The 27,776-nt window shown below is 34.6% G+C and overlaps 2 protein-coding genes across 2 annotated transcripts; both read left to right on the top strand.

Moving 5' to 3' along the window:
• The first annotated feature begins 13,054 nt into the window (after positions 1-13,054).
• Positions 13,055-16,560, top strand: LOC128869826 (uncharacterized). Its single transcript, XM_054112427.1, has 2 exons — positions 13,055-13,375; positions 13,449-16,560. Exon 2 carries the CDS (start codon positions 13,915-13,917, stop codon positions 16,558-16,560), a length of 2,646 nt encoding a protein of 881 aa, XP_053968402.1. The 5' UTR covers positions 13,055-13,375; positions 13,449-13,914.
• Positions 15,232-19,417, top strand: LOC128869466 (uncharacterized). Its single transcript, XM_054112013.1, has 2 exons — positions 15,232-18,632; positions 18,685-19,417. The coding sequence occupies exons 1-2, from the start codon at positions 16,587-16,589 to the stop codon at positions 18,709-18,711; spliced, it is 2,073 nt and encodes a 690-aa protein (XP_053967988.1). The 5' UTR covers positions 15,232-16,586; the 3' UTR covers positions 18,712-19,417.
• The last annotated feature ends 8,359 nt before the right edge of the window (positions 19,418-27,776 follow it).

The following is a 27,776-nucleotide window of genomic DNA, read 5'->3' as shown; positions in this document are numbered from 1 at the left end:
AAATTCTTTTGTATAGTTTAATTTATTAACATAATGTATTTCTGATCTATACCAATATTCATAACTTTCTTTAATTTTATTAGTTTTTTTATCAATAATCACAATATTTACCGCTGTTCCTAAAGACACTTTAAAATTACTATATTTTTTAAAACCTTTGAAAAAATATTTGAAACAATTTCTTTTTATTAATTCTAAATGTCTTTCAATATCAAATTCTTCATTATTTGTAAACTCTAAATCAGCAACCATATTGTTAAAACATGAACCATTTAATTGTTTTTCTTGAATATCAATAATATCAAAATCATAATCATCAAAATTTTGAAATATATTTTGAATAACATCATTATTATGCTTTTCTATATTATTAAAACACTTATTATGTTTAATAAACTATTTTTATTTTTATTGTACCAATATTTTGGCAATTGAAAAATATGTTTATTTGCTCTAATATATTTTTTTAAATTTTTTAAATTTTTAGATTTCAATTCTTTAATATTAAATGGATTCATTTTTATTTGGTTGATATTTTTACTTAATTTTTCCTTATTTATATAGAAAAATTTTTTTTAAATAAATTAACTTCTCGTCTTTACACAATATAAAATTATAATACTTTAAAGTGTGATGTAAATACCAATTAATTTTATTAAACTTAATTGGATATTAATTTTTATCATTAATTTTTTCATTATTTTCTTTATTATTAATAAATTTAATATGAAATTGAGATTTAAAATGACGTTGTTTATTTGATAAAGTATAATTTACACCACATTCACACTCTATTTTTTTATTTCTACTTGGTAATGTGTTACGATATGCAAATTTTTGATTGTAACATTTTTTACAATACCCCTTATTCAAATTAGAAATATTTGTTTCTTCCAAACATGAAAAACATATTTTTTTACCATTTATAATAGATAAACATATTTTTTCACCATTTACTATTTTATGATATAATCTTTGTTGTTGTTGTATTATTTCACCCATTGTTTCCAATTTATTAACAAATATTTTTTTTAAATTTTATATCAATTTACATTTCTAATATTTAATCTTATACTAATTTTTTCTTTTCTAAAATCAATTAAATTATTATCCTGATCAACAATATAAATAGTTATATTTCTAATAGTATTTGTATTTACTGGATAGTATATTAAATTTTTAGGTATTTCATTTATTTTTTCACCAGGTTTATCATTAATAAAAAATTCATGAATAATATTTGTTTGTTTATTATTTTCATAACTACCTCCTACAATATTACATTTTATTCTAATAGAATTAACATTCATAATATTTACTGGTAAATCAGATGATACTAATGTATTAGGTTGAATAATTTGTTCACTAAATCCTAGTAATGAAGCTATGGAATTTTTTTGTGTAAAATCAATAATATAATTACTTTTAATTTCAACTTTTAATGTTGTCATATTTGGTTTAATAGTAATACCCTTTATTTTCTCTTTTATAAAATTGTTTATATCATTTATTTCATATGAACCAGTTGGAAATGTAATTTTTTTGTTAACACTGTTAATTGTATGTAAATTATCTTGTGAATCATTTCCTTCGAAAATATGTTCACTTTGTGAACCAATGACAGAGTCAACATAATGTAAAATATTATTTTTTAATTTTTCAGATATGTTCGGTATAGAATTATAAGTAGAAAAATTAAGCAAACACATTTCAAAATCATGTTTAACTTCATTTGACTCTGTTGAAATATGTTTATTATCTAAAATTATTGGTTCATCAAAATTACATGAAATTATTGAAGTATTTCCATCTAATGATATAGTCGGCATTACTTAATTAAGTAAAAATTTTAAACATAGATGACCACAAATTATTTCATTTATTTCTTGATCAATATTATTATTAAAAATTACAGTATTTTCATTAGTTTTGAAATATTTTTCTATTAATATTGGTAATTTATTTATAGCAAAGGAATCATAGTAAAAAATATGATTATTATATTTTTTATATGCTACCCAGTGTGTACCATTACCATCATTATTATCTAAATTTATTATTCCACATTCTATATCTTTTATCTTTTCTGGTAATCTATCTTTCATGAATACACCCCTAAAATTTGCTATATTAAATTTTCTAGCATATTTTTTTAAATCATAATTACTTAATGGTTTAATTGGAATTAATTCAAAATCAAATTTTTTTTAAGTAACATACCATTACCAGATTTTTTAAGTAACATACCATTACCAGATTTTATATTTTTTTCTTCTAATGCTTTATTATGACGTATTTTTTCTTCTAATAATTTATCGTTAGTTTTTTTATCATTATATGCTCTATATAATGTTGTTCCTGCAGTAACTGCAGCTCCTATTGCTGGAATAAGTGGTAATAGTGCTGGTAAAAATCCGCCAATTTTTTCATTATTAAAACTTTGTAACTGAGACATAGATAATTTTAATATAAAAATTTTAAAAGTAGTTTTATTATTATCTAAATGTTTTTTTATAGAATTAATTTGTTTTCTAGTTAATGGTAAATATGTTTCATTCATTACACTTTCTTTAGTTCTTTGTAATTGAATTGGTTCTAATTTTATAGTAATATCTGTTTTATTTTTCATAGCATCATAAACTTGTTTTTGTTGATCTTCATTTAGAGATATTGGATATTTAATATATCGTCCACATTTTGGAATAAAATTAATTTCATTTTCATTTGTATTATGTTCACTTTGTGAACCGTTAACAGAGTCAACATTTATCAATTCTTCAGTTAATGAATTGTGAGTTGTTAAACCCATACCCATTTTTCTTTTAAATTTCATAGCATTAGTAGTTAAATATGCATTTACTTTTTCTGATAAACTAGCATCTTTTGCTGAAACTCTTGACCATGCTTTATCTTCTAAAATTTTATCAGCTTCATGTCTTTTCTTTATATCATTACTTTTAGAATATGCAATATCATGTTCTTTAGCTGCTTCATCTAATTTATTAATTGGATTTACATCCTTTTCAAGTTTTAATTCAAGATTAGTACCAGGTCCTAAATAATTATATCCTGGAGAATGTAACTCAAATGGAAGATTATTTATAAGATTATTTATAATACCACTACCATAATATCGTACCATTTATTATAATAGAAAATGTGATGTATTTATATTTCTTCATATATATTTATTATATTTATTATATTTACCAAATTTTTAGAAATTTTCAGTATATACTAAGCGATTTTAGTGGAGAAAATTTAACGAATATGAATGAAGTAAAAGAATTATTATATAATATTATGTCATTAATTCAAAAAATGGAAAAAATTTATTATTTAAATGGAAGATAAAATAAAATGTGATAAAAATAATCAATTATCAAAAATAGATTTTATTATTTCAAATGGAATAGATAAAATAATGCAAAATGAATACATTTCAATGGTACTAATTATTATTCTATTAATAATGTTTTTTTATAATTTGATAAGACAATTAAATACAAGACTACAATTATTTTAAACATAGGTTTCGACCTAGTCAAAACATATTAGTAAATTTTTAATAATATTTTTTAGTTAAATAAATGAAAGAAGAAAAAGGTATCGAATCTTATGACTTTTATGAACATTTGCCATCTAATTCTACACTATTAAATGAATATGGAAGACCAATAGAAATAAATATTAATAATCAAGACATTAAAACGTTACCATCAAAAAGTTTACTTAATATTAGAGGTCAAATTATTGCTAAAGATAAAGATGGTAAAATATTGGATAAACTTAATCCTGATAAAATAAATTTTGTGAATAATGGTATAATAAATCTGTTTAGTAAAATTGCATATTTTATTTATTCAGTTGAAATTGATAAAATTGAAAATCCTGGAATAACAACAACAATTAAAGGCTTAGCATCATTTTCTAATGATTTATCATTAAATAATGCTGGTTGGCAAATTGTAAATAAAGGTAGTGTTTGTAATAAGAAAGGTTATTTTTCTGTTAGCATTCCATTATGTATATTAATTGGGTTTTTTGATGATTACAAAAATTTCATTTTTAGAATTAATCAAAAATTAGAATTAATAAGATCAAATGATGATACAAATTGTTTAATTATTGATAATAGTTTAAGTGATCATACTTTTTCTATTGATATTAATCAAATTATATGGAGAATGCCTCATGTTAAATTTTCAGTTGAAGTTGATCATGAAATTAATAAAAAAATTTCAAATAATACAAACTTTCAAATGTATTTTAGAAATTGGAGATACTATTGTACTACTGCAATTCCAGCTGTAAAGACTTATACCTGGAATATAACATCATCTAGTGCTAAACCTAGATATTTTCTTATTGCATTTCAAACATTAAGAAATCAGAATAATTATAAAGACAATAGTAAATTTGACCATTGTAATTTAGAAAATGTTGTAGTTAAATTAAATACAAATAGATATCCAAACTATGATATGCAACTATCTATTAATCAAAATAAATTTGATACATTATATAATATGTTTCTAGATTTTAAAAATTCATATTATGGTTCTAGTATAAATAATTTACCAATAGTTAATTATGATACATTTTTAAAAGAATATCCAATAATATGCATTGATACATCTAAACAGAATGAGGTAATTAAAGAGGCTGCTATTGATATTAAAATTGAATTTAAATGGACAGAAGATTTTCCATCAAATACAGTCGTTCACTGTTTAATTATTAGTGATGATAGTTATTCATATAATCCACTAACAAATCAAGTGATGCATGTTTGACTTGTTTTTTTTTAAATTTTTATAAAATTAAAATTAACTAAAAATTAATTGAAATAAATATGTAATTCATTATATTAATAATGAAAAAATTTATCTAAAATTCTAATTATGGATGGTCTTTTAAAAGTTACTAAATTAGATAATAAAATTAAATTAACTATTCAAAATTTTGATACTCATAAACCAATAAAAAGATGAAATGAAATATTTCCGAATATTATTAGAGCAATTATTTGAGGACCAAGTAATTGCGGAAAAACAAATGTATTATTAAATATATTATCAAAGATTTATTTTTCTGATATAATAATTTGTTCAAAAACTTGCTATCAAGAAAAATATAAATTTTTGGAAGATATGATAATTCAATTTAATAAATTGTGTATTAAAAATGATTTGGAATCTAAAGATATAAAATGTTTATCAATTCAATCTCTACCAACACCTAAAAATATTAAACCATATTCTGTAATAATATTTGATGATATCTCTACAGAACAACAAGATAATATTGCCAATTATTTTGCTTATGGTAGACACAATAACATTTCTTGTTTTTATTTATGTCAAACATATTCAAAAATTCCTAAACAATTGATAAGAGATAATGCAAACTATATATATTAATTATATTTAAACAAGACAAGACTAATCTGAAGCATATATTTAATGACCATTGTAATGATATTGATTATGATATTTTAAAAAATATGTGTATTCAATGTTGGAAAGAACAGTTTGGATTTTTAGTAATAGATAAAGAACAAGAAACAAATGATGGTAGATATAAAAAAATGTTTGAATTTTTCTTTACAATATAAAAAATGTTTGAATTATAAAAAATGTTTAAATTTTTGTTGAATAATATTTTTTATTAATTGTTTTTTATATTGTTTAAAACAATAATTTTTCGACTACTTCATGAATTTGATTTATCACTCAAGTCTATTTTTTCTAACAAATTCAAAGCTTCTTCATAGTTACTATTACTTATTGTGACTCATATTCAACAGTATTTCATTTTTTGGTCCGCACAGGTCCGCACCAGACTAGATCAAATATTATGCTTATCTTGCAGTTTGTGACTCATATTCAACAGTATTTCATTTTTTGGTCCGCACAGGTCCGCACCAGACCAACAGTTCACTCTGTGAATACTTATAAAGCTTATTCTATTTATAGATTGTGAGCAATGTTGATAAGATCAACTGTTTGCTTTGCATACTACTCAACTATAATTACATTATTCAGGGTATACGGTTTAGATGAGTTGGTTAAGCAGTTGGAATTGTAACAATAATTTTGTTGCAAGTTCAAATCTGACTCAAAGACTTTGTTTTGAAAGGTACTTTAAAAAATAAATGTATCCTTTTTTTTTTTTTTTTTTTTTTTTTTTTTTTTTTTTTTTTTTTGAGATAATATAAGCTAAAAAAATGAGTTAAATGTTAAAAACCCCTATATTATAGTTACTCGTAGTTAGTATTTTTAAGGTACTCGTAGTTAATATTTTTAAGGTACTCATAGTTAATATTTAGGGGTGGACTAAATCGACCCAACTCAAAATTTTTAACTTTTTTTTTGAGATAATATAAGCTAAAAAAATGAGTTAAATGTTAAAAAATGTTAAAATTTTGAGTAACTGTAAGTTAAAAAAATGAGTTAAATGGTAAAAATGTTAAAATTTTGAATTAAAATGATAATAAATGTTAAAATTTTAATATTTTTGAGTTAAAATGATAATAAATGTTAAAATTTTAATATTTTTGATATTGCGTTGTAGTCCGGAATATACATACTACTGACCTCTCCGAGTCGTTTGATACCAAACGAGGTTTCAGACAGGGAGACTGATATTGGAGAGCGTCGTCAGAGCTGCAGAACTTAATCGCTCAGGCACAATATTTTATAAGAGCGTACAATTGTTGGCGTAGGCCGATGATGGTAATATCATCGGCCTTAACAACCGCGCTCTTAGTTCTGCCTTCTCCAAACAGGATAAAGATGCAAAGGGAATGGGTAACCAATATATTTAAAAATACTAAAAAATAATAATATGTTACATAAAAATAATAAAGCAATCTATTTATTATCATAGGCGATACAATACTTACAACTTCAACGATGAAAATTTAGTTTATAATATTGATCAATTTATAGCCAAATAAATTATAGAAGTTTAATATACGGTATCTCCTTTTTAAGCCCTTTTTGGGAGAATATAAATAAGTTTTAAAATTATGCCAAAGACATAAATAATTGTTAAACTCCTAGATAAATGCAAATGTATGTTAGGATAATGCTAAACAATCTAATTTTATCATAACTTTGTAAGCTCCTACATCTAAATGATTTTGGGTAATGAATGAAAAAGTGAAAAAACTAAAGCTGTCCGAGGGTTACAGGGTTACAATATAAAAGATGGTTATATTTCAAGAGCCGATATTGAATGTGAACCACACCTAAACGTCAAGCTTTTTCTGCATTTCATTTAAAATTTTTCAATTTCAGACTAATTCAATTTGAACCATGGAAAGATACACAATCGAGCAACGCGTTAAAGTTATTCAGGCTTATTATGAAAACGGACGTTCAAAACAAAATCAACCTCAATGATGAGACACTATTTCACCTCAGTGGATTCGTCAATAAGCAGAATTGCCGAATTTGGGCGAATGATAATCCAAGAGTGGTTGCTGAAAAACGAATGCACCCACAAAGAGTGACTGTTTGGTGCGGTGGTGAATAGTGTTCGTTATCGTGACATGAAAACGAACCGAATTGGAAGATATGGATGTGGACGATATGTGATTTCAACAGTAGGGTTCCACCTGTCCCACAGCTAACGAAGCAATGGCTCTTTTGGGCGAAAAATTTGATGGCCGAACAATCTCACGACGCGGCGATGTCAATTGGCCGCCAAGATCATGTAATTTGACACTGTTGGACTTCTTTCTTTGGAGTTATTTGAAAGAAAAGGTGTACGTCGATAAGCCAGCAAAAATTCAAGAGCTAAGGGATGAGATAGTTCGGCACATTAACGGCATAGAACCTCAATTATGCCTCAGCGTCATCGAAAATTTGAACCCTCGGTTGGAGGTGTGCCGCCGAAGCCGCGGCGGCCATTTGGCCGATATTTTGTTCCATACGTAATTGAGCCATACCAATATTATCATAATAAAGAGAAATGACAATAATTTCCAAAAAAAATTTTATTTTATTCAAAATCAACACCGGCCCTTGAAACCACGCTTATACCACCACGTTATGTATTCGTAGCAATAATCAAGCTCATGACTGCCATGGTTCGTGCTCCTCTTTTTGTCCAGACTCTTCCCAGGTGACCCAAATTTCCAAATATTTTGCATTATGCATTTTGCTTGAACGAGCTAACCTGATTGCTTTGCCGTCCCGGAAATTGCATGCAGCGCATTGTTAGAGTTTGGCGGCCAATTGCGCCGTGTATATGCTTGACTTGCAATGCCAAGTCGATAATCTTTGATCCGTATTCACGCTCTGCAGCCCCAATCGCAATTGGGTTTTCGTTGACGAATTGCGAAAAGAATTTTGTTTGAAATGAAATTTCCGAATGATGGAAAATAAGCAGCACTAAAAGTCATCACCATCATGACGCAAGTGTCATGATTACTAGAGCGATTCCCATATCGCCACAAAGCTATGATAGATACATCGCAAAACTGTTTGCACTTGTCGAGTAGATGAACACCATTGCACGTAACGCAATAAAGTTGTGAGCTTGAGGCCCAAGCACTCTTTTCTTAAACTGGTTATTAATAACTTTAACGACATTCGCGGGACTACTTACGGAGACGACTTGATTCGCGCCCATCACCAATTTGAAAAGCCATTAGTCGAACTCGCCGCTGTCAGCGTGAATAAGCGAGATCTTATGTCGACCCCACTCCAGTTTCATCACTTCAAATCAGTGGGTAAGTTGCAAAGGAGCTCAGAAGGTAACATCGGGTCATTCAAGTAAGCGGAAAGCCAATGGCTTGCACAGTGGAGCAGTAGTTTTGTTCCGCAAGTAGGAATTGAATTATGTTTTTTCTTATTCTTTATTTGCAAATTTTTAATACAGAATATGTATAAACAATCACAGAAATACATTTTAAATTGATTTTACTACAAATATGATAAATATTTTTTTTTTTTTTTTTCATTTAACAAAATTATAAAATATTATTATACTTTGAAAAAAAAAAAGAAAATAATATCTGAAATTCATTAATAAAGGGAAAGTAAAAATAATACAAACATAACAAAATTTTATACTTTGTCACTGTCTGACAATAAACGCATACGTTTGCGTAAGACCATAATATCACTGCCATCTGCTAGAATTATTTTGTTCATCATCTTGTGAACTTATTTCTGGATTATCATCTCTAGTTTTGGGAAGGAAATCAGTTATTAACCCTAGAAAGATAACCTACGTTACAGAGGCGCCTGCGAAATAAACAGATTGCTATGTCTTTTTATTAGTCGCGCGTATTAACTTGTCCTTCTCAGTCAACTCAGTCGTCGGTCTACCCTGTCGCGGGAGGGTTATGTCTATGCTGTAAGTACCATAGTTCAACGGCAATGACCAGTTGATGCGCTCGTGAGGCGTATGGTTATCTCTTATTTTATGGTTTTATGGTAATTTTTTATTTTTCTGTTTTAACGTTTATATTATACAATATATTTTCGTTGTAGCAAACATTCTTTACGCAGATATCATGATGAGCAGAAGGGTACTGGCAGAAGATGAAATATGTTCCATTTTGTGTCGAGAAGAAGACAGCGACGGTAATGAACGTCAGAAAAGTGACAGCGAAATAGAAAATCATCTGAGCGAGCGAAGATAATGTGCAGAGTGACGTCGAAGATGAATATATCGATGCCGAGGCAATACAAGAATCGAATACTATACCAAATGAAGATTTGTCACAGTACCCTCAGAGTCCGCTGGAAGTTCAGAGCGTGACCATCGTATAATTGTTCCTGCTGGCAGAGTGATCAGAGGTAAAAACAGAAGTTGCTGGTCGTAGACCAGACTAAGGGTCGAAGTCATGGTAGAACAATCAATATAATTCGCACAAATAGAGGTCCAACACGTATGTGTCGAAATATATTTGATCCACTATTATGTTTTGATTTGTTCATCACCGACGAAATAGTTGAAGAGATTGTTCGGTGGACAAATGTTGAAATCTGAGTTAAACGTGGCGTACAACTTGACCCTTGTTGGCACTATAAGATCTAATAAACGCGAGATCCCTGAAGAGTTGAAAAACACCCGATCTCGCCCAATAGGCACATCAATGTTCTGTTACGATGAATGTTTGACACTAGTGTCATACAAGCCGAAGCCCTCGAAGATGGTTTATCTGTTACCATCGTGTGATGAAGAAGGTGTCATCAACCCAACAACCGGCAAACCTGAAATAATAATGTATTACAGTCAGACTAAGGGCGGCGTGGACACATTTGGTCAAATGTGCTCAGCATCGTCCTCTTCGAGAAAAACGAATAGATGGCCAATGACCATGTTTTATGGCATACTAAATAGAGCATTTATCAATTCATATGTCATTTACTGTCACAATGTTCTAACAAAACGTGATAAGCCTTTGAATCGGAGAGAATTCATGAAAAAACTCAGTACTCAACTGACTGCACCGTGGATGACGCAAAGACTGGAAACACCCACTTTGCCAAGGCATGTGCGAAGCAACATTCAAAATATTCTTCCAAAATCTGCTGTATAGGCTTCCCCTCAGCCAAAAAAAGGCGTTATTGCAGTCTTTGCACGTCTAAAAAGAAAAGAATGTCAAAGATGACCAGTGCCAAATGCAAAAAGACAGTTTGTGGTGAACACAAGAAAGACGTTTGTCATGACTGTCTTTAAAGAAATTTTTTATAATATTATAGTTTTTTTTACACTGATTATATTACAGTCTACTAGTTTGTAAGGATAAAACACTATTTTTTGTGATATTTTATGGGATTTGTTCCCATAAACCGAAGACTGTTGATTTTTGTTATTAATTTTTCATAGAGGTCTAGGGATTTAAGTTTAAACTTACTTAAAATATAAAAAACAAAATGTAATATAAATTTATTTTATTTTTACAATAATGCCAAACCTTTAACATGACTAGATTAACTTAAATAAATATCCATTGTTAGTATAAAATTGACGCCTTAAAAAAATCATGCGCCTCTAAAGCGTATGGTTATCTTTTACGTACGTTGTCATATGGTTATCTTTCTAGGGTTAAAGAGTGTGTTTGATTTCGTGATAAGCCGTTATAAAGTTCCCTGTAAGATATTATTAATGATTCCAGTTCACGTCGAAATTTTACAGCTCGTTCCTCATCAGGATCATGTTGTTCAAAATGATTACCTAATTTACTGGCAAGATTAAGACGTTCTTTAATTAGAGTTGCACTTATCGTCATTATCGCCACGTTCTCTGTCTTGATGAGTCTCAAGGGTGGGGTCTATAATTTCATTTTCGCTTAAGGTTGGATCAGCTAAAAATTTCTATATATCGGCAAATCATAGATAAATCTTCGAATCCATCTCTAACAATTGTACGTCCCAGCGTTGTAACTTAATTTAAAGCAGCGTTATTATGAATGACAGGATCATGATCTCTGCTTTTGACACATTCTGGCCAAATATTTTTCTAAGATAAGTTCTAGGCTTTAAGTCAGCTTACGTTAACCCAACTTGATTAAAGCAGTCCATAATATTTTCCATATTAATTTCCACATATCAATGACTGTTAAATCCCCATTATAGTCTAGTTTGTCTACGTAATGGAATGAATGTTTTATGTACAATAGTACGTTTTACAAGTAGCAAAGACCCCTTGGTCTAACGGTTGTATTAAGGATGTAGTGTTAGGCGGCTGAATGCGAAATTGCACATTTGGTGGTCCAAATCTGGATGGCTAGATTGTCTAGAATTAAAAGAACTTTAAATTCGAGACATTCTGCATTCATGTACTCTCCATTCTGAAATTAAGTATTCCTGGAACCATTCTGTTTCATGTCCAGTTAATTGGCAATTTATTGAAATCTACCCTTTTTATAGAGCTTGGTCTTAAAGCACGATTTACTAGCAATGGTTTTAACATACATACGTTCTGCTGAAGCATTGGAACAGAACAGCAATGTTGCACGGCCCTTTGCCACTTTAAACCATCGGCAGTTTTCTACCATTTGGCAACATAAGTTCTGCTCGGCATTTTTTTTTTTCAAAAGATACTACATTCATTTACACTTCAAACTTGACCTGGGGTGTATCTTCCATCTTCAATAAGTTGTTCAGGAAAGTTTTGTGGCCGAAAATGTATCTGCAGACGCAGTTTCTGGCTCAACGTACGTAAAAGAGAGCATGTCGTTTAAGAAAACCTGTCATCCAACCTGTTGCTTGTTTCGACTGAGATGAAGTGACTGGCTCAACTTCTTTAATATGTTTGTAGATTCTTAATGCAATTTGCTTAATGCTGAAAACAGTGGAGACCGCACGGAATCCCTTACCGTGCACAAAAACTCACCCCCGAGAACGAACATATTTACACAATACATCGGTTTGTGTGTGTATGTGTTTGGTTGTATCTGCACAATGTTGCCATTGATATTTTTGCTTACACACTTTTTCACACATCCGCGTTATCAGTTAGAATTTTTCATTGTTTAATAAACCAAAGCCAAAAACCAACAAATGCAAATAGTTCATTTATTTATAATTATCATTATTCAACAGTATTTTTAAGCTATTTTTACAAAAAATATCATTTTTCTAAGTTTATTTTGTAAATGATTTCGAAATGTACTGCTTGGCAACACTGTGTGGTGAGAGAGCAATCAGCTGGGTCGGTATTACGGGATTTTTTTAATAATCGTGAAATAAAATCTACGATACAGAAGGAAGGAACTTTTCGTTTACATGGGGTTCTCATTAGTTTGTTCAGAACAGCTAGGTCGGGATTGCGTTTACGGTGTTCACTGTTTTCAGTATAACCCTACATGAATTCTCAATACCGTTCCGTTATGTAGTATCGTAGATCGTTGGCATGGGATTTTGGATTGTTTCGGTAGAGTCGCGTCTGCTATTACTCTCTCACCATACAGTGTTACCAAACAGTACATTTCAAAATCATTTACAAAATAAGCTTTGAAAAAATTTAGTTTATATTAAAATAACTTAAAAACAATGTTGAGTAATGTTAATTATAGACAAATTAACTATTTGCTTTTGGTGGTTTTTGACTTTGGCATATTATACAATACAATGAAAAATTGTAACTGGTAACGCGGATATGTATATGCAACATTGTGTCGACATAAGCAATTACAGACATACATACAAACCGATGTATTGTGTAAATATGTAACTACAAGAACGCAGTTGTTTTCTACGGGATAAGTTTTGCTCAATTTTGTGCATCCACGAAAAGGGAATGCGATTCGTTGGCGAGTGTGAGCACCATAAGACACTGAATTATGTAAACTTAGCTGCAGTCGAACAGTATTCGTTTGTGATTAGAACCAAACAATGTTAACGCTGTAAGCTAGCTTTCTCATATGACCAATATATTTGAATTTTTTTTTCAAATCATCCAAAAATATATATACATAGGTGTTCGGAGCCGCGGATGATCTGCCCTAATGCACCCGCAAATAAACAGTAGCTTGCAAGCACATATGTACGTACATACAGAGGTGGGCACATACATATTTTTCTTATCTATCGCTATGTTGTGCCGGTACATAGAAATTTATGTAATTATCATGTTTTTTATTTCTGTTATTCCTTGAAATCCGTTCTTCGTTGTTCTGCATAAATATGTCACACAGCAAGTAAGTTAGGCAGTCTTGTACAAACATTTGAAAATAAATAGTCGAATAAAAGGGCAAAGGAATCGTTTTTCTTTTAACATAACTCTACTAAAAAGGCTTAGCTAGCTCTAACATTGGTGACCCCGACGTGATAATATAACGCGATTTTCCGGTATTTTTTAAATCCGTTATTAAAAACGTACAGTTGTGCCTGCCGCGCACTGATATAATTTCGACTCTCGTTTGCCAACGTCTAAACCTTCGTCATGCAAGGGGAAGATATAGATCGAGCAGCCTTTCTAAGACTGAAAACCAAGGCTATTTTCAACAGATTGGAGCGCTTAATCAAAGAGTTGGCCTCAGACAAGCTGCACAGTATGGACGAGTACAGTATTTCGGCAACGCTAGAATCTCTGGTCGAATTGAAATCCAACTTTTCTGTCGCGCATACAAGCTTAGAGGAATTAGATTTTGACTCCATAGCCAGCGATTTGCCAAGCCACTTCGATGCTGCTCTAATCAACCTTAGGGCTAGCTTGCAACGCGAGATAGGTAAACGTAGTACCTCTCAACATTGCTCCACGTTCAGGATGAACTCCAGTGAAGCCCAATCAATCGTCGTGAACGCCAATAGTTCACGTCTACCATTACTAACGCTGCATAAATTTTGTGGGGCCTACACTGAGTGGACAAATTTCTATTCGATGTTCACGTCAATTATCGACAAGGACAGCGACCTCACAAACATCGACAAACTACAACATTTGTGTTCCTGTTTGAGTGGCGCTGCCCTCGACACCGTGCGGTCACTGGAAATAAGCAATGATAATTATAAAACTGCTTTAGAACTTTTGCAGAAGCGTTTCGATAACAAACGTCTTATATTTCAGGCACACGTCAGGGAGATATTTGGGCTGAGCAAGGTGGATTCAAACGTAGGCATGCTCCGAAAGCTGACAGACAAGGTCACTTCACACATTCGTGCATTACAGTCGCTCGCATCTAACGAGAAAATTGCAGACTGCATCATCGTACAAATGATTCTCCAGAAACTTGACAAAACGACGCAGGCCAAATGGGAGGAAACCTCATCGATCAGCGAGCTGCCATCCTGGGATCAATTGACTGCATTCTTGGAAAGGCGCTGCCGAATGCTTGAGAATGTTGAGCATGCTGTTCAAGCACAGACTGGTCAGGCGTTAAGGCATAGCAAAAACGACAGTATTAGTCAAAGGAAAACGTTTGTCGCCTCCAAAGGCTCAACACGTGTTTGTGTATTTTGTGGAGCACCCGAGCATGCAATTTATAGTTGTCAACTTTTCGCAAATTTAGATCCGAACTCGCGCCTGGGGGAAGTTAAGAAGCTTGCACTTTGTCTTAACTGCCTCAAGGCTGGCCATCAAATGCGGGACTGCAAATCCGGATCGTGCCGCACCTGCCAGTCGAAACACCACACGCTCCTGCATTTTAACCGCTCAACTGCTTCGTTAACCGATAGTCAAGCCGATGCTTCATCGGTGGCCACAATTCGATCCAGTGCTATGACTGCATCGATATCTGCTTCGCTTAGTGCCACCGTGTCTCCTTCTGATGCTGTGCTCCTAGCTACTGCCGTCATTCTTGTAAAAAATCGTGCTGGAATCTTCGTGTCCTGTCGCGCTCTTTTAGATTCTGGTTCCCAGTTGCACTTCGTCACAACTCGCTTCGCAAATCAACTTCAGCTATTCAAAACAAAAGCTTCTGCTACAGTCTCTGGAATTGGAGATGCCAACTTCCCAACGGAAGGTTACTCACTCGATCTCGTACTTAAGTCGCGGACTTCAGATTTTTCAACAAGCATCACTGCCCTTGTTGTGAAAACCATCACCGACAATCAGCCTGGCTGCTCCGTGAGCACCAACGAGTGGAATGTTCCGTCGAATATACCACTAGCCGATCCTGGGTTCAACTTACCACAGCGTATTGATCTGCTCATCGGAGCAGGACTGTTCTTCGATCTACTTTGTGTGGGTCAGATACGCTTAGGATCTGGTTTACCACTACTTCAGAAAACTCGTCTCGGATGGGTGCTATCTGGAGGTGGGCAACAAACTCCAAACCTGTCATCATTCGTCGTGAGGCAGAAATCCTCCAGTGGTCTCATTCCCAGCACTCGGCTGGACTATTTAGTACGTCGGTTTTGGGAGATCGAGCACATTTTCGAACCGATCTCTAAGGCCTCCCAAGAAGATCTTGACTGCGAAGCCCACTTCCAGGGAAATTATTTTCGATTGCCATCAGGTGAATACTCTGTTCGTCTGCCCATAAAACGAAGCATGGATGCCCTAGGAGACTCCTATTTACAATCTCGTCAACGCTTTCAAGGTCTGGAACGAAAATTCGCCCGTAACCCTGATCTAAAGGCAGAATACAGTAAGTTTATTAAGGAATATGTGGACCTCAACCACATGTCGCTGGTTTCCAACGAGGTTGTACAACAATGCAAGTACTTCCTGCCACATCATTGCGTTATCAAGGATGACAGTAGTACAACAAAATTGAGGGTGGTTTTTGATGGATCTGCAACTACTACCTCAGGTTTTTCGTTAAATGACCTACTCATGGCAGGCCCAACTATTCAACCGAAGCTTTTTCATATTCTCATTAGATTTCGTACTTTTCCTATAGCACTTACTGCAGACATCTGTAAGATGTATAGGTGTGTTCGCGTCACTCCACCGGACAACATGCTCCAATGGATTTTGTGGCGAGAATCTCCACAAGAAGACTTTCGCATCTATAAGCTCGACACGGTGACGTATGGAACTAAGCCTGCAGCGTTTCTAGCCATCCGAGCCATGCACCAACTCGCAGCAGACGAATCCGCGACTATCCCATTGGAGCAGAAGCGGTACTTCGGGACTTCTATGTAGATGACCTGATAACTGGGGGCGATTCAATGGCAGAAGTACTCAACATTAAACTGCAAACAACTAGCCTTCTTACCCGAGGAAGCTTCAAGTTACGCAAATGGTGCTCTAATAGTCCTGAGATCCTTCGTGATATTCCTGACGTAGACAAGGAAAAGTTTCTTAAGTTTGACGATGGCAGTGACATCACCAAAGCACTGGGGCTTGTCTGGGACCCGCACAAGGACAAATTGCTATTTTCATTTGTACCACAAAGAGAATTCGGAAAAAACTCCAAACGCTCTGCGTTGTATACACTAGCTCGATGTTACGATCCCCTTGGACTAATGGGGCCCACGCTGACCAAGGCGAAGATTCTTCTGCAACGAATGTGGAGAGATAAGCTCGACTGGGATGAGAGTCTGCCACAATCGTTAGACACTGCTTGGTCTGCTTTTTGCACTGGATTTGCAGACATGCAGTATCTATCATTTCCTCGTTACGTTTTTCAGTCTGAAGCCATTAGAGAAATCCATGCATTTTGCGATGCAAGCCTTGAAGCTTATGGGACTTGTGTTTACACGCGATCAACCCAGGACAACAACATACAAGTTCACCTATTATGTTCAAAGGCCCGTGTCTCTCCACTAAAGACCGTCACCATACCCAAGCTGGAACTCTGTGCAGCAACATTGCTCGCACAGCTAATGGGTGAGTTTACAAAAACGAAACTTTTTAATTGTTCATTTCATTGTTGGTCAGATTCCTCCACCGTCCTTTCGTGGCTGCGAGAAGAACCGTCAAGGTTTAACGTTTTTGTCGCCAATCGGGTTTCCACCATACATCAACTGACAGAGGGCATGCAATGGCACTATGTTCCTACAGCAATGAACCCGGCTGACATTTTATCGAAGGGAGCTACACCCCGGGAACTTCTAGGATCGAAACTTTGGATGCACGGCCCACCCTTTTTGCTAGAAGCGGAGGACAACTGGCCACGCATGTGCTCACCACAACCAAAACTTCCCGAAATTCGACAAAGGGTTTTGCTTTCTGCAAATAATCATATAGACATTTCCCTTTCATTCAAATACATTAACTCATTCGGAACAATGCAGCGAATTTTTGGGTATGTCAGCAAATTTATTAACATCAAAAAATCGCCAAGGTCATCGCAACTTAAGGCTGAAGACATTCATCAGGGAACTCAACTTCTTATTCGCATAGTACAAAGAGCGCAATTGTGGCCGGAGTACACTGTATTGCAAGCCAATAAATGCGTCCCTAATTCGAGCAGCATTGCCTCGTTGTCGCCATTCCTTGATGACTTCGGAATTATTAGAGTCGGTGGACGATTAAAAAATTCGATGCTTAGCTTTTCATCGCGCCATCCATGCATTCTACCGAAGGATCATCTACTGACGTACGCAATAATCACCTATTTTCATCGTAAGCATCACCATGCAGGTCCTCAAGCTTTACTCGCCTTTATTCGTATGCAGTTTTGGCCAATAGGTGGCAGGAAAACAACAGCTCGCGTTCTACAAAAATGCATTATCTGCCTCAAATCAAGACCGAGACTCGTCGAGCACATAATGGCTGATCTGCCCAAGGAACGCATTCAGGCTTCGCGGCCCTTCATAGTCACCGGTGTGGATTACTGCGGACCGTTTTATTACAAGCCTGAAGTGCGCAACAAATCGCCACAAAAATGCTATGTTAGCGTGTTCATATGCTTCGCTACAAAGGCTGTTTGGATGGAGTTGGTAAGAGACCTTTCAACGGGTGCATTTATTGACGCATTAAAAAGATTCATAGCCACGCGTGGAATACCAAGATGTATCTGGTCTGACAATGCAACGAATTTTGTAGGCGCTAAGAACGAGCTTAAGGAACTACGAGACTTAGTTCTCAGTGAAAAACACCGCAGCAAACTTCACAACTTTTGCCTCAGTAATGGGTTCGATTGGCGCTTCATTCCCCCTCGCTCCCCGCACTTTGGCGGTTTGTGGGAAGCAGCCGTAAAGACAGCCAAGCAACATTTCTATCGTTCCGCTAGCTCATCAATTCTTGGGTTTGATGAATTGCGTACATTGGTATGTGAAATCTGTGCTGTGATTAATTCGCGTCCTCTAACCCCTCTTTCAGAAAATCCAGAGGATTTGGATGTCCTAACACCAGGGCATTTTTTGATTGGTGGTCCTATGACAGCTCTTCCTGAACCGGATCTCACGGCGCTAAATTACTCGCGACTTGATCGATGGCAACGTGTAACATATATACAACAAGTCTTTTGGAGGCGGTGGACTCAAGAGTATCTCACTCTTCTCCAGCAACGCGCAAAATGCCTCAAGCCGATATTCAAGTCAATGATGTCGTGTGCATAAAGGAAGAAAATTCACCGCCCTTGAAGTGGCCTCTAGCACGAGTAATTGAAGTTATCCCTGGAGCAGATGGTGTCGTACGAGTGGCACTTTTGCGAACATCTAGTGGCATAAAGCGTCGAGCCGTAAACAAACTGTGTGTTCTCCCGGTAAGGGATTCTGTTGAAAGCCGTGACCTTTCAACGGGGGGGAGGATGTTCGGAGCCGCGGATGATCTGCCCTAATGCACCCGCAAATAAACAGTAGCTTGCAAGCACATATGTACGTACATACAGAGGTGGGCACATACATATTTTTCTTATCTATCGCTATGTTGTGCCGGTACATAGAAATTTATGTAATTATCATGTTTTTTATTTCTGTTATTCCTTGAAATCCGTTCTTCGTTGTTCTGCATAAATATGTCACACAGCAAGTAAGTTAGGCAGTCTTGTACAAACATTTGAAAATAAATAGTCGAATAAAAGGGCAAAGGAATCGTTTTTCTTTTAACATAACGCTACTAAAAAGGCTTAGCTAGCTCTAACAATAGGTATATAAAGTCTGTCTAAGGCATCTGTTAAAAAAAAATTTCTTCATGGAGAAATGCTTCATTACCAGGCACACAGGAAGATGGCTTATGGAAATATAAATATGTGAATTTATATATGTAAGGCGTTTTTCAATAGGTGCGCTTCAACTTTTTTCCGATAGGGAGGGCGAACGACGCAATATTTTTTATTTTTCGCTTGTCATTTGTAAACTTCATTAGGATACATTTCATCATGGAACGCTACACACTTGAGCAACGATTGCAAATCGTGCAAATTTTTTATGAAAATAATCGTTCTGTTGCTGCTACTTTAAGAGCATTACGGCCATTTTACGGTCCATTTAACAAGCCATCCCGTCTAGTGAAAAAATTTGTATCTACGTTTTCGCTACATAATGTTCCGGTGCCAGTGAGAGCACGAAGTGCACGAAGTGTTGAAAATATTGCTGCCGCCAGGGCTTCAGTTCAAGAAGACGCAAATGTGTCGCTCACACGACGTTCTCAACGATTGGGCCTTTCTGTGTCGTCATTGTGGCGAATTTTGCGAAAAGATCTTGGCCTGCATCCGTACCGAATCAAGCTGACACAAGAACTGAAGCCGTTTGACCATTTGAAGCGACGTCGATTCGTAAATTGGGCTGAAGATCAACTCGAAAATGATCCAGATTTTTTCCAAAAAATCATCTTCAGTGATGAAGCTCACTTTTGGCTCAATGGCTTTGTCAACAAGCAAAATATGCGTTACTGGGCGGAAAGCAATCCACACGTGATTCATGAGGCACCGTTGCATCCCGAAAAAATCACTGTTTGGTGCGGTTTACATGCCGGTGGCGTAATTGGCCCATATTTTTTCGTTGACGAGAACGATCGCCACGTTACTGTGAATGGAAATCGATACCGCGACATGATAAACGATTATTTTTGGCCGCAATTGAATGGTATGAACTTAGACGACATGTGGTTTCAACAGGACGGGGCCACAAGCCACACAGCACACGCTACAATTGATTTGTTGAAGAGTAAGTTCGATGAGCGCATTATTTCCAGAAATGGACCGGTCGAATGGCCGCCGCGCTCGTGTGATTTGACGCCTCTAGACTATTTTCTTTGGGGTTATGTGAAGTCATTGGTCTACAGTAACAAGCCGGCGACGATTTGTGAGCTCAGAGCCAATATTGAACGCGAAATTGCTGGAATTTCGGCCGATTTATGCAAAAGAGTGGTCGAAAATTGGGTTCAACGATTGGACTTCGTAAAACGTGCACACGGTGGTCATGCAAAAGAAATTGAATTTCATACTTAAATGTATATGTTCAAACTGGATAATAAAAAAAAAATTAGTTAAAAAAGACAAACCGTTTGTGTTTTATTCAAAAAAAAAGTTGAAGCGCTCTTACTGAAAAACGCTTTACATATGCGGCGGCGGTCTTACCACAGCAAAAATATTACGATTCGCTAAAAAATCCGGTTTCGCGGAATATAAGGAGTTCTGCGGGGGCTTAGCTGAAGGCCGCCGGACGGGTAACAGGATAGTGAACGGCCTTTAGATATAAAGGTTAGCTGCGAATAAGTAAACTTACGAATAAGCAGTCCCGGACAATCAGCGGGTGTTGGACCACAGGTGTGGAAGGCCGAACAGTGGGCCTGAATTACAAAACCCCACAATGGCAAGCTCCACACTGACGAGGCGAGTTGGTGTCGCCTCAAAATAAGCATCATGCCCACTAGCATCCCTAAGCAGTAACTTTTTAGGAGTTCCTGCACAAACAGATGGAAAACTATCAAACCCTTCAGAAGGCAACGGGAAACCACTGAAGTAATATATTATTCCACGAAAATCATGCAAGTACAACCACAACAACGGCCCTCAGTCTCCGGCAAATCGAGGGTGCTAAGAATCCTCGGAGGTAAAACAAAAAAACATCTTAGCATTGATACGTGGAACGTCCGCAGTCTCTATGAGGCTGGAAAATTAAAAAACACAGTTTTAGAAATGAATAGATTAAATATAGATATTCTAGGAATAAGCGAAACATGGTGGCCAGACTGTGGTGAATTCAAATCAGAGAACGTAACAATTTTCTCTTCAGGAAATCAAAATAATATACTAATCACAGAAATAGCGTCGGCATCATTGTTAAAGAACAGGTAGCTAAATGTGTTATTGGATTTATCCCTAAATCAGACAGAACACTTTTATTAAAAATTAATGCGAAGCCACTTATTATTTATATAATTCAAGTACCTATATGCACCTACAGCAGATAAAAATGAAGAAGAAATAGAAAATTTGTATGCCGAGATTGATGAATTAATGAAACTTACCAAATCACACGAAATTGACATTACTCAAGGTGACTTCAACGCGAAAATCAGTGAAGGTTTTGTGGATGGTATAGTTGGAAATTTCGGCCTAGGCGAAAGAAACGAAAGATGCGACCGACTTGTTCAATTTTGCCAAGACCATAATATGAAAATAACTACATGGTTCCATTTACCAGCGCGTAGACTATACACATGGGAATCACCTCAGGATAGCTACCAAAATATCGTTCGCAATCAAATTGATTTTATTCTTATTAATTAACGTTTTGGATCATCTGTTAATAAAGTTTCATCTTATCCGGGAGTAGATGTCCCATAAGATCACAATTTGTTATTATCAAAAATATCTGCAAAATTATCTGTGATAAAAAAGAAACTAAAGCATCAAAACTAGATTTAATGAAATTAAAAGAAGGCGAAAATACTAAAAGTGTGCTAACAACCAAAATCAATGAGCTCCTCAGCATTAGGTTAAATTCCAACACTGAAGATGCGGAAAGATTGTGGGAGCGTCTTAAAACGTTACTTAACACTCTTTCGTTGAACCATCTAGGTAAAAGACGATATGAAATTAAAAACAAGTGGATAACAGATGAAATAATTGCGTTAATGCAAGAACGACGTACTTACAAAAATAAAAATAAAAATAGATACAGAGAACTTAACTATGAGATTTGACGCAAAATACGTGATGCAAAGATTGATTGGGTGAACAGAAAATGTGAAGAAATTGAAAGACTACAAAAATTATATGACGATTTCAATCTTCACAAGAAACTGAAAACTTAAGGAAACTGCCGGAATTTATCGCAAAAATATGTCTAATTTTTTATTGGATGATAATAATGAAGTTGTGTTAGATCCTTGTGAGAAGAAAAAAGTCTGGCAAGAATACATTTATTCCCTTTTCTCGGACACTAATAGATCTGCGTATCAGTCAGCACCTATTGAAAACTTATCAGGACCTGTTATAACAAGAGACGAAATAAAAAATGCCATAAAAAGATCCAAGGATAAAAAGGCAACAGGTCCAGATGAACTTCCTTCTGAAATCCTGAAATTAATAAATGACGAAAATATAGAAATCCTCGAAATAATTTTCAACTATACTCTGTGGGCAAAAAAAAAACAAAAAAAAAGTAAGGTGAATTTGGTTGTAAAATGAAAAATCTTTATTTATTCTTGTAAATCAATTTCATCCCCTTCAAAATAATCCCCTCCCGATGAAATACACTTATGCCAACGATTTTTCCAATCCCCGAAACATGCCAAATAGTCCATTTCCGGTATAGCCATCCCACTCCGGCTCTTGAGTTTTGGGAATAGCCAAAAGTCACACGGAGCCAAATCAGGCGAATACCATAATTCTGGTCTTTTTAGACGAATTGCTTCACGTAACCGATGCATAACGCTCAAATAATATTCCTTATTAACAGTTTGGCCAGGTGGAAGGAATTCCTAGTGCACCACACCACGAAAATCGAAAAAAACTGTCATCATGACCTTTATTTTTGAACGACTTTGACGTGCTCTTTTCGGTCTGGCCTCGCCTTTAGCACGATATTCGCTTGATTGGTCGGTTGTTTCAGGGTCGTAAGCATAAATCCAAGTCTCATATCCCGTAATGATGCATTTGAGCTTGTCCTGATAGTCTGAAAGCATTGTTTCACACACATCAACGCGACGACTTTTTTCCAAGAAATTGTGAGTTTTCGGTACCAAACGAGATTTGACTTTTCGTAGGCCCAAATGGTCTTTCAAAATGGTTTTCACAAATCCTTCTGATATTCCGATCATATCAGTAAGGTCTTTAAAGTCAACCGACGATTTTTGAGCACTAACTCCTTTCGAAATTTCATTCCGCAAACAAAATTTGATGGCACTTCTCTGCTCAATCAAATCAGACATTGTAAAAATCGAAAAATGCACTCTTGGTCGTTTGGTAAACACAAGCGTAAATATATTAATGATAATGACATTCACATGAAAGTTGCCCCAGATGTTATTAACAGTGCTGCCAACTCATGAAAAAAATAACTAGAGCGAAATTTCAATCCCGCGAACTTTGACAAATACATCCACCTTACTTTTTGCCCACAGTAGTAAATCTTCTGTAGAAGAGTAAGAAAGACAGAGCTAACGCGCGGTCCGCGTATGCCTGCACTCTCCGAGTTACTCTTACTGATTTCGGGAGTCTACGACTTACTCTTTCGAATTCGAACTTGCTCGGGCAAGCGGCACTGCAGTACGAATATCAAGCTAAAACGTTTTCAGGGTAGTTGCATTCTCACTTTGTATAGTCTTTACACATGCGTAGATACTACAAGTCTCATATATACATGTAAATTTACTCTATCAATGTTCATATAAGAAGAAATAATTTTCATATAAGATGTAATTTTGTTAATTACAATAAAATAATCAAAACATAAATTTTTAAATTATTTTACGGAACAAAATTTTGGCAAATAAAGAAGGAATTTATCATTACCATAACTTCATTTATAAAATTTTATCGATTAAAGCACAATTCACAACAAAAATGAAATAAAAAAAACCAAACTGGAACTTTACATCTCGTTTTGATTGTGTCAATATAATTCACGGTCTCATTTTTCTGTGCTGAGAGTATCTATTCTGTGTCAAGGCCAATGCCGCCTTTCTTTGGACATATGGTCGGTAAAGAAGAAATTAAATATAACACAATTAAATCGGACTATAAATCACTGACTAAATGAAAACAATAATTTTCATTCAGAAAAACAAGGCTTGACCTTCAATCAATGATCTATATGGGCAAAAGGAGTGGGGTAGCCGTTTCTCAGGCTCCCTCCACGAAATAAGTTCTTCGTCCCGATTACTTCTTTATCATGGCCGATAACTGCATAGCTTTAGACTCACAGTCGATAAGAAAGGAATTAAATATAACTCGAATATATCGAAACATTAACTCACTGACTGCAATGATAACAATAGTTTTCATTCATAATAAAAAATACAATAGTTTAAAAAAAAAACTAAAAAACACGCTTTTTTGCTAATCGAACTAAAAGTAGAAAATAAAAAATAGTTAAAAAAACTAAAAAACACGATTTTATTGCTAATCGAACTAAAAAGTAGAAAATAAATTTTAATGACAAGGAGACCTATAATGAAGTAATAGCAAATCGAACGATCAGTCATAGTCAACTACCTCAGAACAGAATTATAACAAAAATTAAGATACAAATAGAATAATTCAAATTAGCGTTAAAAGCGTGGGATGCATTTTGCTTCACTTTCATAACGTTCTGTACATAGGTAGTTGCCAATAGAATGATTGTAATATTTACTAGGTATGTATATTAATAAGCATTGTTTTGCTGGAAGTACAGAATACAAATATGTACGTACCAAGGCTAGGGTATCAAGTGTGCATACGCACATACAAATAAGTACATGCATATGCAAATGAGAATTGGTTTAGCATTTGTTAGGCAGGAATTTGATCTTTCGGATATTTACTCCCTAATTATAGGTCATGTTGCTTCAGTGCATACATATGCGTGCAACACTATATTTATTAAAGATGCTAAAGAAGTTTTCTTTTATTTATTTTAAATTTTAAAGTTTCATACTATCTATGTAATAAATGTAAATTGAAAAAAATTCGTTTGGGGAAGGAACAAATAAATGCATATTCAAATGTACATATAAAGCGTTTTTCAGTAAGAACGCTTCAACTTTTTTTTTAAATAAAACACAAGCGGTTTAACTTTTTTAACTATTTTTTTTCTTTATTATCGAGTTTGAGCATATACATTTAAGTATGAAATTCGATTTCTTTTGCATGACCACCGCGTGCACGTTTTACGAAGTCCAATCGTTGAACCCAATTTTCGACCACTCTTTTGCATAAATCGGCCGAAATTCCAGCAATTTCGCGTTCAATATTGGCTCTGAGCTCACAAATCGTCGCCGGCTTCTTACTGTAGACCAATGACTTCACATAACCCCAAAGAAAATAGTCTTGAGGCGTCAAATCACACGAGCGCGGCGGCCATTCGACCGGTCCATTTCTGGAAATAATGCGCTCATCGAACTTACTCTTCAACAAATCAATTGTAGCGTGTGCTGTGTGGCTTGTGGCCCCGTCCTGTTGAAACCACATGTCGTCTAAGTCCATACCATTCAATTGCGGCCAAAAATAATCGTTTATCATGTCGCAGTATCGATTTCCATTCACAGTAACGTGGCGATCGTTCTCGTCAACGAAAAAATATGGGCCAATTACGCCGCCGGCATGTAAACCGCACCAAACAGTGATTTTTTCGGGATGCAACGGTGCCTCATGAATCACGTGTGGATTGCTTTCTGCCCAGTAACGCATATTTTGCTTGTTGACAAAGCCATTGAGCCAAAAGTGAGCTTCATCACTGAAGATGATTTTTCGACTTTAAACTTTCTTAACAGAACACGCATTTTTATAATAAAATTCAATGATTTGCAAGCGTTGCTCAAGTGTGTAGCGTTCCATGATGAAATGTATACTAATGAAGTTTACAAATGACAAGCGAAAAATAAAAAATATTGCGTCGTTCGCCCTCCCTATCGGAAAAAAGTTGAAGCGCACCTATTGAAAAACGCTATATATGATAGGGCGATACGTCGTGAGATAGGTAATTGTTGCTGCAGTTGTAACACTATACGAATTGAAGATGCAATTGAACTTTTGCACAAACATAACTAACATATTATATATATACTAGCGGACCCTCACCCGCTTCGCTGGGTGAAAGAAAAATATAAATGAAAAGTGTTCTTTGTTTTTTTCTTGTTTCATCATTTAATTCATGCTCGGCCATTATTTTGTGACTTATTCTAATAACAATATTTTATTTATTTTAGTGACTTACTCTAATGATTGTAAACTAACAACTTATTCTAAAGCCTTCTGATACACAAAATTTTTGGTTTTATTTTCATGCGGTGTATAAATATAAAGTAACGATGGTTTCCCTAATCCACGGTCTCATTTTTCTGTGCTGAGAGTATCTATTCTGTGTCAAGGCCAATGCCGCCTTTCTTTGGACATATGGTCGGTAAAGAAGAAATTAAATATAACACAATTAAATCGGACTATAAATCACTGACTAAATGAAAACAATAATTTTCATTCAGAAAAACAAGGCTCGACCTTCAATCAATGATCTATATGGGAAAAAGGAGTGGGGTAGCCGTTTCTCAGGCTCCCTCCACGAAATAAGTTCTTCGTCCCGATTACTTCTTTATCATGGCCGATAACTGCATAGCTTTAGACTCACAGTCGATAAGAAAGGAATTAAATATAACTCGAATATATCGAAACATTAACTCACTGACTGCAATGATAACAATAGTTTTCATTCATAATAAAAAATACAATAGTTTAAAAAAAAAACTAAAAAACACGCTTTTTTGCTAATCGAACTAAAAGTAGAAAATAAAAAATAGTTAAAAAAACTAAAAAACACGATTTTATTGCTAATCGAACTAAAAAGTAGAAAATAAATTTTAATGACAAGGAGACCTATAATGAAGTAATAGCAAATCGAACGATCAGTCATAGTCAACTACCTCAGAACCTAATTATAACAAAAATTAAGATACAAATAGAATAATTCAAATTAGCGTTAAAAGCGTGGGATGCATTTTGCTTCACTTTCATAACGTTCTGTACATAGGTAGTTGCCAATAGAATGATTGTAATATTTACTAGGTATGTATATTAATAAGCATTGTTTTGCTGGAAGTACAGAATACAAATATGTACGTACCAAGGCTAGGGTATCAAGTGTGCATACGCACATACAAATAAGTACATGCATATGCAAATGAGAATTGGTTTAGCATTTGTTAGGCAGGAATTTGATCTTTCGGATATTTACTCCCTAATTATAGGTCATGTTGCTTCAGTGCATACATATGCGTGCAACACTATATTTATTAAAGATGCTAAAGAAGTTTTCTTTTATTTATTT

The sequence above is a fragment of the Anastrepha ludens genome, chromosome X (assembly GCF_028408465.1).
Source record: "Anastrepha ludens isolate Willacy chromosome X, idAnaLude1.1, whole genome shotgun sequence".
NCBI classification, from domain to species: Eukaryota; Metazoa; Arthropoda; class Insecta; order Diptera; family Tephritidae; genus Anastrepha; species Anastrepha ludens.
This window is presented reverse-complemented; position numbering and strand designations above follow the sequence as displayed.

Bases quoted from the DNA above. Each gene is read 5' to 3' on its own strand.
- LOC128869826 (XM_054112427.1), top strand. From the start codon at position 13,915: ATGCAAGGGGAAGATATAGATCGAGCAGCCTTTCTAAGACTGAAAACC.
- LOC128869466 (XM_054112013.1), top strand. From the start codon at position 16,587: ATGGCAGAAGTACTCAACATTAAACTGCAAACAACTAGCCTTCTTACC. The intron at 18,633-18,684 runs GTATGTGAAATC...CCCCTCTTTCAG, and splicing joins TTGATGAATTGCGTACATTG to AAAATCCAGAGGATTTGGAT.